The sequence below is a fragment of the Etheostoma spectabile genome, unplaced genomic scaffold, assembly GCF_008692095.1.
Source record: "Etheostoma spectabile isolate EspeVRDwgs_2016 unplaced genomic scaffold, UIUC_Espe_1.0 scaffold00018458, whole genome shotgun sequence".
Lineage (NCBI taxonomy): Eukaryota > Metazoa > Chordata > Actinopteri > Perciformes > Percidae > Etheostoma > Etheostoma spectabile.
Window position 1 is genome coordinate 1 of NW_022604266.1, and position 14,258 is coordinate 14,258.

The 14,258-nt window shown below is 38.6% G+C and overlaps 1 protein-coding gene across 1 annotated transcript; it reads right to left on the reverse strand.

Moving 5' to 3' along the window:
- Positions 1–4,104: 4,104 nt before the first annotated feature.
- Positions 4,105–13,796, reverse strand: LOC116680451 (uncharacterized). Its single transcript, XM_032509487.1, has 4 exons — positions 13,301–13,796; positions 10,662–10,949; positions 9,868–10,137; positions 4,105–4,182 (listed from the first exon to the last, which is right to left on the reverse strand). The coding sequence occupies exons 1-4, from the start codon at positions 13,491–13,493 to the stop codon at positions 4,142–4,144; spliced, it is 792 nt and encodes a 263-aa protein (XP_032365378.1). The 5' UTR covers positions 13,494–13,796; the 3' UTR covers positions 4,105–4,141.
- Positions 13,797–14,258: the final 462 nt, after the last annotated feature.

Below are 14,258 nucleotides of genomic sequence, written 5' to 3' on the forward strand. Positions count from 1 at the left end.
AAATGTTTCATTACCATGTAATATACATGTTTTATGTTTTAAGATATATGCTGCAGTAGGGTTTGAAAGATGATTTTAATCAGTGATTCAGTGGTGGGGGCTCCATATCATGCTGTGTAAATTACCACTGTCTGTCTCAAGAAAGGTAGATCAAACAAGCCTTTCTGTTCACTCACCTACCCCCCTCTCTCCCACGGTCTCTGCCATATGGTTTAGAACAAAAGACAATTAACATTTAGAAGGACACCATTTGCTCCACAAGAAGAAGAAACCTCCTGTCTTCCACCCCTGGTGTCCTAGACTGAGATAAGACACTGGAATGCTGATTCACTGTATTATGTTAGACTTTCTCACTAACATGATAATTCACGTTTGATCTATGTGTGTGAAAACTACCCCAAAGGAGGGGGTTAGAGCATGTCCTTCCCGATTGGACAGCAAGAAAAACCAACAACACAACCTACCTGTGACCATGGCAACAAAAAGCCAATAAGAAGAGACTTTACTCACAAGGGGAAGAGAACCGCCCCTGGAGTAGAAGGAATATAGGAGGGGGGGAGACGAGATTTCGGGGCGAAACAGATGTGAAACTCTCGGGTGAAAACAACTGTCTCTAGCCCGCTGCAGCGTATTTCTGTGTGCTTTGACTTATCATTTTTATTTATAAATCTTTGTGTTACCTTCCATTGGACCCAAGCCTTCCTTCTTCAAGATTTTAACGAACACAAAGTTAATTATTTTTAATAATTGTCTTAGGGAAATAGAGAAAGGGATGCATTTTTTGCACTAATTGTATGTTTTTTTATAACGTTACGTAATTAATTACTAAAAGAAGTTACGTTAGTAAACCTTTATTGTTGTTTGTGTCTAATCAGCTGCCATCTACTGAAGCTGCATTACACGATAAACACGGTAACGTTACTTCCAGTATTCTGCGATTTAAACATTTAGCTAAGTTAGAGCGCATAGACGTGCTAGCTGACTGTTAAACCGGATAGTAGCTAGCTGTCATGAAGTAGCTAACGTTAGTAGGCTACTATAGGTTAAGAGCTTTGCCAACACATGCACATAAAATACATGAAAACGTGTGTAATCTGCAATCTGCAAAATTCCTCATAGAGTTATTGGGAAATCTTCGTGAAATTACTCAACACCAACCAAAACAACACCTCTTTGGGGCCATGCTGCATCGCCATACTTTAACGTAGAAACATAATTACAATTTAAACTAAAGACAAGACTTTGGTGTTTACTGGGCTGAATGGGCGTTCAGATATCAAGAACGGTTTCTACTAACTTCTATTAACTGGCACATGGCTGGTTCCTTTTAGATATTGTTCTGGAACAAAGTGAGGGAATTACGTTTGAAAATATTGCATAAAACGTACCCTACAAACTGGTTTATCTCAAATTCCTGCCAGTTGACAATCACTTTTTTTTTGTAAGATCGAGCAAGAATGGTTAACTCATCTCTTTTATGACTGTTCATTTTATATTTTATTATACATTATATATTTATTATTTACATTCTGGAAAAGTTTTGAAAATTGTATGGTTTCTAAAACGACACATAGAATCACACTTGAAGGGAAACATACATATTTTGAGTGTAAGATAGAAATATTTGCCATATTGTTAATCTTTTTATTTTATTAGGGAAGTTTCATATACATTAATCTAAACTTTCCAATTCAAGACCTTGCTTTAAATTATTCCAAATTGAATTTGACATATTTTTGAGTCTCTTAAATTATACAAATAAAAATCTATCAATATATCTGATATAATTAAGAATACCTGTTGTCACAATATATATACGTGGTTGCTAATCTGTCATATTTATTTCCTTTATTATTACTCTGCTGTCTACCTCATGGTTTTGTTTACATTGTTGTTTTTTACCGTTGATACCTGATCTTATGTTATATAAGTTGCAATTTACTTACTATATCTTCATGTTTTGAATTGCAATGTCTGAATGGTTGTAATTGTATTTGTTGATAAATATAAAGTTGAGTGTTTGTATTTTCTCTAAGAAAAAGGTTTGGAGTTAATTTGAAACACAGTATGATGCTAGGTTTGGGACAACACCCCTTCTTCAACCAAAACAATACCATGTGAAACTCATTATCAAGAAAACCTTTATTTAAAAAAAGTGAAAAATGAAATAGAAAAGGAAAAATAATGTAGCTGTCCACCAGGTCTCACTCCTCTCCCGGCTCTGCCTCCATTGCTGCATCTGCAAAAAAAAAAAATCATATAAAAGTATTCTTTGTGTATCAAATAATCTTCTAATAACCCTATTAACAAAACATATTTCTCACCCTACATGTACTAAATTGTCGGTGAGATTCCGATCCTGTATAGTGGTGTTAATAATGTCAGTTCCTGGACGGTAAATGTCTGTATTGCTGCTAGTCACAATTGTTAAGTTGATTTTGAGAAACATATCATAATAGCCTATCCTTTTAAAAGAGTACAACCATGTAACATGAGCTATAACTTGAGAATATGCAGCAAAATGCATGTTTATTTATGATTACAGACACCAATGCACATGTACTGTACGCTGACTCTTACTACAGCGTAGTATGTCACTAGTGATATTGATTGTCTATTCATGTTTTTCTGTTAATACTTTATAACTTTTACATATCCATTGACTTCCTTGTTATAATACCAAATAAACCTCTACTTTATTTGTAATCTGTAATATTGGATTTTATTGTATGTGGAACAATATTTTGTCTTGCACATCTCATACTTTCCTTGGCCAGGTTGCCATTGCAGATGAGAATCAGTTCTCAGTGGTCTACCTGGTTAAAAAAAAGTATTTAATACTTATTATTATTTTGATGTGCGTGATTTAGTTTTGAGCAACTGTAACAAGGGAGGTTTTCCAAGTGTGGGATTAATAGTCTATTTTATCTTAATTTTTTTTTATTGGTCTGGCCACCCACTTACATTACTCTAGTTTTTTTTTTTGAACAGATAGTACTGTACACTCATACTATCACAGTCGTAGCTGTGACAATATGCAGCGCAACTAAAAACTTACCATCTCTATCTACCTTGTTTCTGCTCTTTCTTTTTCTTTTTGGAGGCTCTCCAGCTCCTCTCCCAGCCTTTTATGATGGCTCTCTGCCGCCTTCCTTTGCCGTGTTCCCGGCACACCACTGTCATCACCCCAGTTGTGGCCTCCATCAACTGGGGAACAGGGTGTACCGGGGAACAGCTGGGTCGTTGCAAGCATACTGCAATTCAAAAAAAAGATTGTCATCCAACTGCATGGTCTAGCACTTTATACAATTAAGATTGACACATGGAACAATTTCTTGAATTAATTATATTCTCATTGTTGGATGTGTTTATATTTTTTTGTTTTATGGTTTAATCAGATTTATTATCTTTATAATATTTCATTATCAAAGTACTGATGCTATTTTTTTAATTGTAAATTAACTTTTAGAGACCTGGTAAGATACATCTATACATAGCCATATTCTATATGCTCTTGATACTATTTAGCCTGCACATACTTATTCTTACTATTCTTATATATGTTTATATATATATATATTATAATATATATATATATATATTATTCTTATTATTACCAGTATATATCACTGCTACTACATTGCACATATCTTACTATCTATCTATCTATCTATCTTACTATTGTTTAAACATGCAAAAACACATTTATATAGTGTGATAATTTGTATTGTTATTTCAAATCTTATGATAACTATGATGATGAGTTATGATAATTAAGAGGCGTGGTTTACGTCAGGCTGCTGTGTACCTGTGTTATTACATTATCTGTGTTACATGACAGCGATATAAGTAAAAGATGGGATTCAATTAACTTTTATTTTTCTTATTTTCCTAAAAGTACTAAATGAATTGACTGAAAGAGACTATTATGTCAATTGCAATTATTTGAACCTTTTCACTGTACTGCAAATTTTGGAATTGTGTCACGCAGGACGTGTACAAGCTCTTCACATGGGAGCCGAAATAAACGGTCACGCCACGCAGCTGACTGCTCATGACATGCAGACATTAAGAATCAAAGCACACTAAAACCATTCAACCTACCGCACACAGCTGCAGGGCCTGCCGCGCCCTCTCAACGTCAGGGTCCTGGACGGACGGCAGTTTCATTGGAGATGCCATCTGAACAAATGGAGCAAAAAAGAAAAATCATCCCTTTCAGCATGCAACATTTACATTAATATTTAGCCAAATCAAGGCACATCACAATAGAACCAGAACAGAATCCAAGTTAGTCACTAAATATCCTACTTTCAAAGCAATTATGCTAACCTGCCATGTGCTTTTGGATTAGCTAGCTAATAACTAACCGTGATGTATAAAAACATCTATATAGGCCTATAGGCTATCTATAATGGTCTGTCTGAAAGTCTGCAACTACACCAGCAAATGCTAAGCCACATGTTTAACACCACAAAGAAAAAAAAAAAACATTTGTGAAAAATGTAATACCTAGACAACCTTACTTCTGTTCGCTGCACGCACCAGTCCAAATGAAAGATGGAGTATTCAATCTTTCTCCACAAAAGGGATTTTGGGGGCGCTCCTCCCAATCACAGTAAAGAATTAACTTCTCTTTTTCTCTTCTTTTAAGGTGCCAGGTGATGACAGTATCAGCAGAAAAATGCACAGAATAATATTAATAATAATTTAAATTCAAAGAAGATGAAATATTATATTATGGCCATTAATAAAAAATTAATTCATAATTAAGTAATCTTCTGTGTTTTTCTGTCAGGCGAAATAATGCTCTCACCCCCTCCGTGATTGGTTGAATTGAATATTCAAGGCGTGTAGCATGAATGCCCGTGGATGCGGTTAAACCGTGCTTTATGCTTGACCCTCATGTTGTCCTTTGGTCAAATTGACCCGTTTCCAGTTAATTGTTGTTGTTTTTTTGTCACACAAAATGGGCCGTCGAAAAGTAACCATGGCTGATGGGAAGACAACACAAGGGTTAAACTGAGTGCTTTATCATGCTGAGAGAGAGAGAGAGAGAGAGAGAGAGAGAGAGGAGAGAGAGACTTCTTGCCAGCACTAACAGTAAGTTTGTTTGCCAGCTGATTGACGTTGTTAGCATGCTAACGTATTTTCTTTGCAACACAACATGAATGTATGTAGCTAACGTAGATTTATAATTTGCTCAGCAAATAACAAAGTCAACTGAGCTTTGACTGACACGGAGTGCGTTGCCTCTTGTTGTTATGTAGTTAACGTCAAGTTAGTTAGCTAAGGCTACTACCGTTTCTTGGCTAGCTAACATTACCCAGAGTTTAGCAGCGGGGCTAATAGAGCTGACGTGGCTAACTTAAGTAGGTAGCTATCTAATCTAAGTCTGTTGTAACCAAAGATGGGAAGTAACGAAGTACAAATACTTCGTTACTGTACTCAAGTAGATTTTTCTGATATTTTTACTTTACTATTTATTTTTGTGGCAACTTTTTACTTCTACTCCTTACATTTTAACACATATCTGCTCTTTCTACTCCTTACATTTTAACACATATTTGCTCTTTCTACTACTTACATTTTACAAAATTGGCTCGTTACTTTAGTTTTTTACAAGAGGTTTTCATGTCGGAGAATAGTGCAGACACGCGCCTCACACCGCGAGTGGGTGCACGGAGAAAAAAATGGGAAAAAAGGAAAAAGAGCTGTTCGTAGGATAATCAGCTGAGATTGTGTGTGTGCCTCTTTGAGAACTGTAAGTCGTATAACTCATGTTGTCAGTTCACTTAAGCCTGTTAATCTACAGTTCTTGCACATTTAAAGTAAGTTAGCTAGTGGTTTTGGTGTGTTCTTCACCTGTTAGCTAGGTTGCACGTTGATCTTAATGAAGCATCAACAGTTTAACCAGCTTTATTTGCATGAGTGTTTTTTTTACATAACTTCAGATACTGTAGTTCAGTTGACAAGTGGATGGAAACTTAGCTAGAGAGAAGTTGTCTCCGTCTGTTTTAACAGACACACCTGGGGCCAAGTTGGAAACCAGAATAATTTTTAATCAAGTTCTAATCTAGTCCTCAACTTCCACATCATTTTACTGGAGTTATCGCTATTATTGTTTACGTCGTCAATACCATATTCAATCTAAATGAATGGGAATACATCTACTGTACGTTGCATTTGCAGCACGACTAAGACAACTCAACAGATTCGGCATTCTGCATTAATTCACAGCAAATCATTCCGGTTTGATGGCGCTAACGTTAGCACATAGTAGTATGGATGGCGACATGATTGAAAATGAAGATAACAGAGATCCGGCAGACAAGCAGCAAGACATTCCCATCATCCTCGGCCTTATCTGAGAGAGATGTTTGAGACATTAGGCATCAAGAAGGACTCCTAGTCACCATGCTGGGGAACTTCTTCATAATGTCTGTTTAGTCATTCAAATTTTAGTCCTTTTTTTTCTTTCCAGAAGCCATATTTGAGCACACACACATACATGTAGATTCATAAATGTTAAGGGGAAGATTAAAAATATAAACTGGATACGTGAATTCTCACAGAATCACAACTGAATTCATATCTTGCTAATAAGTCAGAATCTTATTAACCTGGAGTCCCAGTTTCTGTCATAATAATCATATATGTTATGTTTTAGGCCTGTTGGCAGACATCCATTTAAAATGTAGCCATTGTCATATAAAGACATGTCCTCCATGTCCACTGGAGTTCCTCAGCCTCTCTCTAGTAACATTAGTGTGCTTCGGGTAGCTTTATGTAAAAAATGGTTGTCATTCTCAAGGCTACTTTTACTTTTATACTTTAAGTAAATTTCCAAGCCTGTGTTACTCTTACTTGAGTAAAGAAGTTTAATCAGTACTTCCACTTTTACCAGAGTATTTTTTAACACAAGTATCTGTACTTCTACTTAAGTACGGAAAGTGAGTACTTTTGCCATCTCTGCTGAAGGGCCTGTAATCCGTCCTGCCTGCACAATCCGTTCTGCGCATGTGCAAGATGTTCGCGCATGCACAAATGATTTAATGATGAACTCGGATTTACGACACTGCACGATCTGTTCCCATAGACAGTTAAAGAAAGTCTGTTCTCCTCCACCGAAAGCTAACGTTAGTTTAGCTAACAGCTAATTCGGCTAACCACTAGCGTTAGCTAAAACAGCATGTAAAAGACCCTCAAAACTTAAATTAACTGTTTAAATATATAAAGTTCTACTTTACTTGTGCTCATTTAAAATACAATCACGCAAAACTTGTCATTATTATTACTGTAAAGTCTTATTTAGCTGTAGCTGCTTTTCCCACTGTTTAGTTTGAGTAACGTTATTTTAATCACGCTGTCAGCCTGTTAGCCGAAATAGCTGTTAGCTAAACTAGTGTCAGCTTCCCGGTGGAGGCTAACCGTTCTCTTAGCTAATACAGTACACGATCTGTCATAGTTGTAGCGGTTAGCCGTTAGCCTCCTGGATGTATTAACAGGACGGTTAGCCTCCATCGCCGTTAGCTTCCCGGCTAACCGCTAGCTTTGCTTCAGTCGACAACAACGTTACTCAAACTAAACAGTGGGAAAAGCAGCTACAGCTAAATTAAGACTTTACAGTAATAATGAAGACAAGTATTGGGTAATTGTGTTTTAATTGAGCACAAGTAAAGTAGAACTGACATAACCACCATTATATATAATGTAAAACGCTGTTACGTTATATAGTGTGTGTATATATATATATAATATATAACAGTTAATTCGGCTAATATATATATAATACACTCACCGGCCACTTTATTAGGTACACCTGTCCAACTGCTCGTTAACACTTAATTTCTAAGCAGCCAATCACATGGCGGCAACTCAGTGCATTTAGGCATGTAGACATGGTCAAGAGAATCTCCTGCAGTTCAAACCGAGCATCAGTATGGGGAAGAAAGGTGATTTGAGTGACTTTGAACGTGGCATGATTGTTGGTGCCAGAAGGGCTGGTCTGAGTATTTCAGAAACTGCTAATCTACTGGGATTTTCACGCACAACCATCTCTAGGGTTTACAGAGAATGGTCCGAAAAAGAAAAAAAAAATCCAGTGAGCGGCAGTTCTGTGGGCGGAAATGCCTTGTTGATGCCAGAGGTCAGAGGAGAATGGCCAGACTGGTTCGAGCTGATAGAAGGGCAACAGTGACTCAAATAACCACCCGTTACAACCAAGGTGGGCAGAAGAGCATCTCTGAACGCACAGTACGTCGAACTTTGAGGCAGATGGGCTACAGCAGCAGAAGACCACATCGGGTGCCACTCCTTTCAGCTAGGAACAGGAAACTGAGACTACAATTTGCACAAGCTCATCGAAATTGGACAATAGAAGATTGGAAAAACGTTGCCTGGTCTGATGAGTCTCGATTTCTGCTGCGACAGTCGGATGGTAGGGTCAGAATTTGGCGTCTACAACATGAAAGCATGGATCCATCCTGCCTTGTATCAACGGTTCAGGCTGGTGGTGGTGGTGTCATGGTGTGGGGAATATTTTCTTGGCACTCTTTGGGCCCCTTGGTACCAATTGAGCATCGTTGCAATGCCACAGCCTACCTGAGTATTGTTGCTGACCATGTCCATCCCTTTATGACCATAATGTACCCAACTTCTGATGGCTACTTTCAGCAGGATAATGCGCCATGTTATAAAGCTGGAATCATCACAGACTGGTTTCTTGAACATGACAATGAGTTGGCTGTACTCAAATGGCCTCCACAGTCACCAGATCTCAATCCAATAGAGCATCTTTGGGATGTGGTGGAACGGGAGATTCGCATCATGGATGTGCAGCCGACAAATCTGCGGCAACTGTGTGATGCCATCATGTCAATATGGACCAAACTCCCTGAGGAATGCTTCCAGCACCTTGTTGAATCTATGCCACCAAGAATTGAGGCAGTTCTGAAGGCAAAAGGGGGTCCAACCCGTTACTAGCATGGGGTACCTAATAAAGTGGCCGCTGAGTGTATATGTGTATGAGATCCTGACAGTATGATAACCTTAAGCAAAAATATTACGGTTTCACGGTTTTGCAATCACAGCTTTCAAATGTATTATTTCAAAATGTCTGGGTAAAAAGCTGATACCTTAGGAACACTATAGAAAACTTTAGAGGATTTGAAACCGTGACTTTTTCAAACCACAATATACCTTGAAACCGCTAAACGACCAATGCCTATATGGTAACAATTCACAAACTCAGTCCAGAACATGGGACGGACCACAGAGGACAATCTTCACCTGTTTAAGTACGCACTGGTCAAAGAGAGACTGAAAAAGTGATTATCTTTCTTTAACAAATAACCACTAACTTAAATTTCGATGATACAGAAAGGTTTGTTAACCATGCAGTCATTCCAAAGCGGATTACATTCTCTAAAACAGCCTGATAAAAAATAAAAAAAACAAGACTGCAGCGGCCACTGTTCAGAGTCTATCCTCTGGGGCTTCTCATCTGCTGCATTAAACCTGAATCATGACAGAATCTGTTCCTGCAGGTCTTGCAAACGTACAGCTTCTCAACTGTCTGGGCTCTTCTCACGTGGACCAACAAGCCACTACTTTGTATAAATGTCGGTTCTCAAGTGGATTTTCAAGTTATCTTTACGTCCAAAGTCTTTTCTACATGTTTTACAAAAATAAGGCTTCTCACTTGTGTGGATTCTAATGTAGATGTTAAAAACATCCTTATGTCTGAAATCTTTTCCATATGTTTTGCAATAACAAGGCTTTTCACCTATGTGGATTTTCATGTGTCTCCGAAATTCTGAATTACACTTTTCCACATGTCACACATGAAAGACTTATTACATTTACCTGTTTCTGACATGTTAGTGTTGTCTACGTTGTTGCTGTGACTTCTGCTCTTGCGTCGTCTCTTCTTTGGTTCTGGCTCTGCATTTCTAGTTGATCCTGAGTCTCCATGCTGGCCTCCTTTCTGGTCTTGGCTCTCAGCTCCATGAGAGTTGTGAGAGAGGAGCTGGTGGTCACGGTTTGCTTCTGATTCCACAGAGGTTATAACTGGCATGTTGAGCTGCTGGTCAGAGAGAACCTCCTCCTCCTTACAGACATGTTGCTGTGGGAGCTCTGGAGGGACAGACAACAAAGAAATAGGACACCACTGTTACTGGAGAAAAGACCAGAACACTTGCTCTCTTTTTCCTGAGACCATAGACTGTAAAATTTAATGGACAGAGCTTCTGGGTCAGAAAAGTGGAGTGGAGCCAATGCTGAAGCTCAGTAAAGCTGCCTTCTATCTAATTTTCAGCAGGGGGCGACTCCACTGGGTGCAAAAATAAGTCTGATCTATAATGGAGTTTTTCCATTACATGGTACCTGCTCGACTCTGCAGATTAGTACCACCTCATGCGTGATGCAAGCGTGGTTGGTCGTCATAGCAGGAAAATTGTGACATCGATTCACCCGGTTCGCGCGATTTCATTTTCAAATAACTTAGATTTTTTTTTATTAAAAGAAAAAAATTATTTATTTTTCTTATTTAATTTTACGAGCCGACTGCATCACAAACGCTACTTTTTTCACTGAGTTTTAAACATAGACTGTATAAAACTGGTTTTAAAGCGCTCCAAGTGCTGCAATGCTCTTTTTACCTGTTTGAGTATTAGAGTGAACCTCTGACATGTTAGTGTTGTCTACGTTGTTGCTGTGACTTCTGCTCTTGCGTCGTCTCTTCTTTGGTTCTGGCTCTGCATTTCTAGCTGATCCTGAGTCTCCATGCTGGCCTCCTTTCTGATCTTGGCTCTCAGCTCCATGAGAGTTGTGAGAGAGGAGCTGGTGGTCACGGTTTGCTTCTGATTCCACAGAGGTTATAACTGGCATGTTGAGCTGCTGGTCCGAGAGAACCTCCTCCTCCTTACAGACATGTTGCTGTGGGAGCTCTGGAGGGACAGACAACAAAAGAAATAGGATACCAATGTTATTGGAGAAAGGACCAGAACACTAGGGCTGTAATCTCCCAGTCCACTAGTCAATAGATAGATAGATAGATAGATAGATATTTATAGATCCCCCAAAAAATGGGAAATTACGGTGTTACAGCAGGACATGTACATAAGTCACACAACACAGAATATAAATAAAAATATAAATGAGATAATAGTAAAAAATATACATACAATATACATGAAATAATAATAATAAAATATAAGAACAAATGTTTAAATACATACGGGATGGGAAAACAAAAATGTGCAACTGCTTAAGTAATATGCTAAATGTATGCTAAAATGTAAATGAACCAATTGTGCAGGTTGCCCTTAGTGCAGTATTGTGGTGTCTAAAAGTCTCATCTAGCACCCAGTGATGACATGTTAAAGAGTTTTATTGCTTGTGGTAGGAAGGATATTGTTAATATACAGCGCCAGCACGCCGCACCATCACGCAAAACGTAAGGGACTCAAAGAGAAAGTTTCAGAGTTAATACAACACAGCGAGGCACTGAGCTTGACCACAGATATGTTTAAATATACAGTGTATATTAAAGTAGACGTGCCTTTTGTGTTTAAGAGTAAAAGCTTTAAATTCTTCCTAGATTCTCCGACCATGTGTCTGTTTGTTATACAGTGAACCCTCGCGATGTTGCAGTTCACCTTCCACCGTCTCGCTGCTTCACGGATTTGCAGCGGCTCAGTCAGAAGAGCTGTGAAATACACCGGAGTCACTATTTTTCCTACTGTACTTTGTATTGTTTTTCATAATCATTTTTCATTTTCTCCCGTTCTAATCCAGTGACTCTGGTCGCGGGGGGGGGGGGTGCTGATCTTCGCAATTTGAAGCCTTCAGTTCGTATTGATGATTAAAATTATTATTTTACAGTACAGTAGTTATTTGTAAAAAAAAAACGGGAAAAACCAAAAAAGGAAGGAAAAACCAAATGAGGGGAAACAACTGGTAACTTACTAGAAACTAAATCCATGGTGCTAAACTGCTTGAATATCTCCGACCGGTAAAAACAGACTGACAACCCGTTGAAAGAGCAGAATATACAGTATCAAATAACTTATACATGTAAACAACACTAACCTCTGTTTCCATTCAAAACACCATTATAATCGCCTAGTTTGAAACATGCCTAATTTTATAATAGGCTATGTCTCTACTTAGCAATAAAAGGCTAATCAGTGTCATATGTAGCTTGGTAGATCATTGATAGATACATGTCAACATTAGCTATGTCAGATTTAGTAGAAGTAGATCTTAACATTGAAACACAGGGCTGTGACACCGGGGGGGGTGGAGACGCAACAGACCACCCTCTTTGGATTTGACCCGGTGGACTTGTATCAAAATTAAAGTAAACCATGTTTAGCCATTTTGATTTAAAGGTTTTGACTAAAACATCTTAGTGTGTTATATTAGGTTACAATTAAATATAATAGCTAAATAACAAATGTATCCTTCATAAAGAAAGATGAGATCTGAGGAGGATGGGGGTGAAGAGAGCATGAGTGTTGCTGAGCGCAGTGTGGAAATGAGAGAAGGAACTGGAAAGTAGGCCCAGCAATGCAGACCAGTTTTTGCCAGAGGATCCAGGACTACGGCCAGATAAATTAACGATGATCAGAGACGCCATAGCACACAGGTTGGCAAGTAAAGGTACAGAGAAAACTAATGTGGTAGGCCTAGTAACCACAGTAAAGAAGTCTAATGTTGAGAAAGGAGGCTTAAAATGTGTGTAGACAATCAGCCTACTCCTACTACCTAGCATTAGTTAATAGTTATTACCTATAAACATCTAGGCCTATAGATATGTGTACAGAGCCCGGTTATTTATATTGGGGGGAGTTGAGGAACACGGGAGCCCATCAGGACTAGGGCCCAGGATCTTGTGCTACGCCCCTGGATGTGACTGCTTCTTCTATAAAATATAAAATACATATAGCTTGCATTGTCTGGCCATAAGCAAATGGCCCATTGGCACAGTTGATAATATAATTATAAAACTATTTTCCATATAAAAACAAAAAGTGCTTGTGTAGATTTAAGCTGTGCATCCTTAAATTGTTCCTGTCCAACATCTCAGTTAGTGTCTGTAGTGGTCCTAGTTAGTCTGGAGCCCTGAACTGGCTTCGGCTGACCTGTCTGCACATTAGCATCATGGAGGCTAATTAACTTTGTTTATAACATGGTTTGATGAACCAGAATGACAGGGGTCCTGGAAGTTGGCCCATCCCGGTCTGATGTCAGTGTAACCAGAGGGTGACCGGAGAGAAGAAGTAAAGGTACCAACCTGCTCTGTGCAGCCGGAGCTGAGGGCTGAAAACAGCGTCCAGTCGTTTCCGTTGGCGCTCGTGCTCCTCTTTAGAACGACACAGTTCCTCCTCGTACTCTGCTATCGTTCTTTCAACCAGCCCAAATATCTCTTCAGCAGCCGCAGTTAGTCGCTGCTCCACCAGCCCTCTCAGCATTTGGACTTTAGACATTTTCACACAATGATAGAAACTTTCCCTCCGAACAAACTCCGTCAAAAACGCTGTTTGTTTTCCTTCAAACTGTTGCTAAGCAGCTAGCATGCTAAGCTAGCGTCGTTAGCTTTGTAGCTTCCGGGAGATGAGTCCGAGGTAAAACATTCAGAAAGAAGGTGAGCAGCACAAAGTCCATCAGACAGGTTTATCCGGACACACACAGGCTCTGAAGGACCACATCTGTTGGAGCTCACACACTTTCTCAGCACAACAAACCGACTCCAATGTTTTCACTCACGTTAGTCGCCATATTGCTCAAAGAATAACATCCGGTTTTGCTGGAGCTTGGTGAATAGCCTTCAAAATAAAGGTTTGTATAAAAAGGAGGTACAAGAAGTGGTTTATTTCAATGGTAAACATTCTTCAATTCCTAAAAACGTCTTGCTCAAACAACTTTGATATAAATATATTTAAATAAATAAAATATATATAAATATATATATTAGATATAAAAAATTGTCTTTAATGGATAGTTTTAGTTTACCCGGCCATAGCCAGACTAATAACCTATATGTGGTTGGGAGATTTTTATTATTAAAGGCCAGTTATTACATGGATTGGGATACTATGCATCCTGATAAAATTCCTTTGTCTTTTGGAATTAAAATACCCCGACTCTAGACTCCATCTGGGACTTGGAAACAAAACAAGACACTCTTGCTGTTTTTTCATGTTGGTTTTTGGCACTTTACTAATGTGCCAAAAAACACTAATGTGCATGTT

Bases quoted from the DNA above. Each gene is read 5' to 3' on its own strand.
- LOC116680451 (XM_032509487.1), bottom strand. From the start codon at position 13,493: ATGTCTAAAGTCCAAATGCTGAGAGGGCTGGTGGAGCAGCGACTAACT. The intron at 10,950-13,300 runs GTTGGTACCTTT...CTGTCCCTCCAG, and splicing joins GCTCCGGCTGCACAGAGCAG to AGCTCCCACAGCAACATGTC. The intron at 10,138-10,661 runs GTAAAAAGAGCA...CTGTCCCTCCAG, and splicing joins TCACTCTAATACTCAAACAG to AGCTCCCACAGCAACATGTC.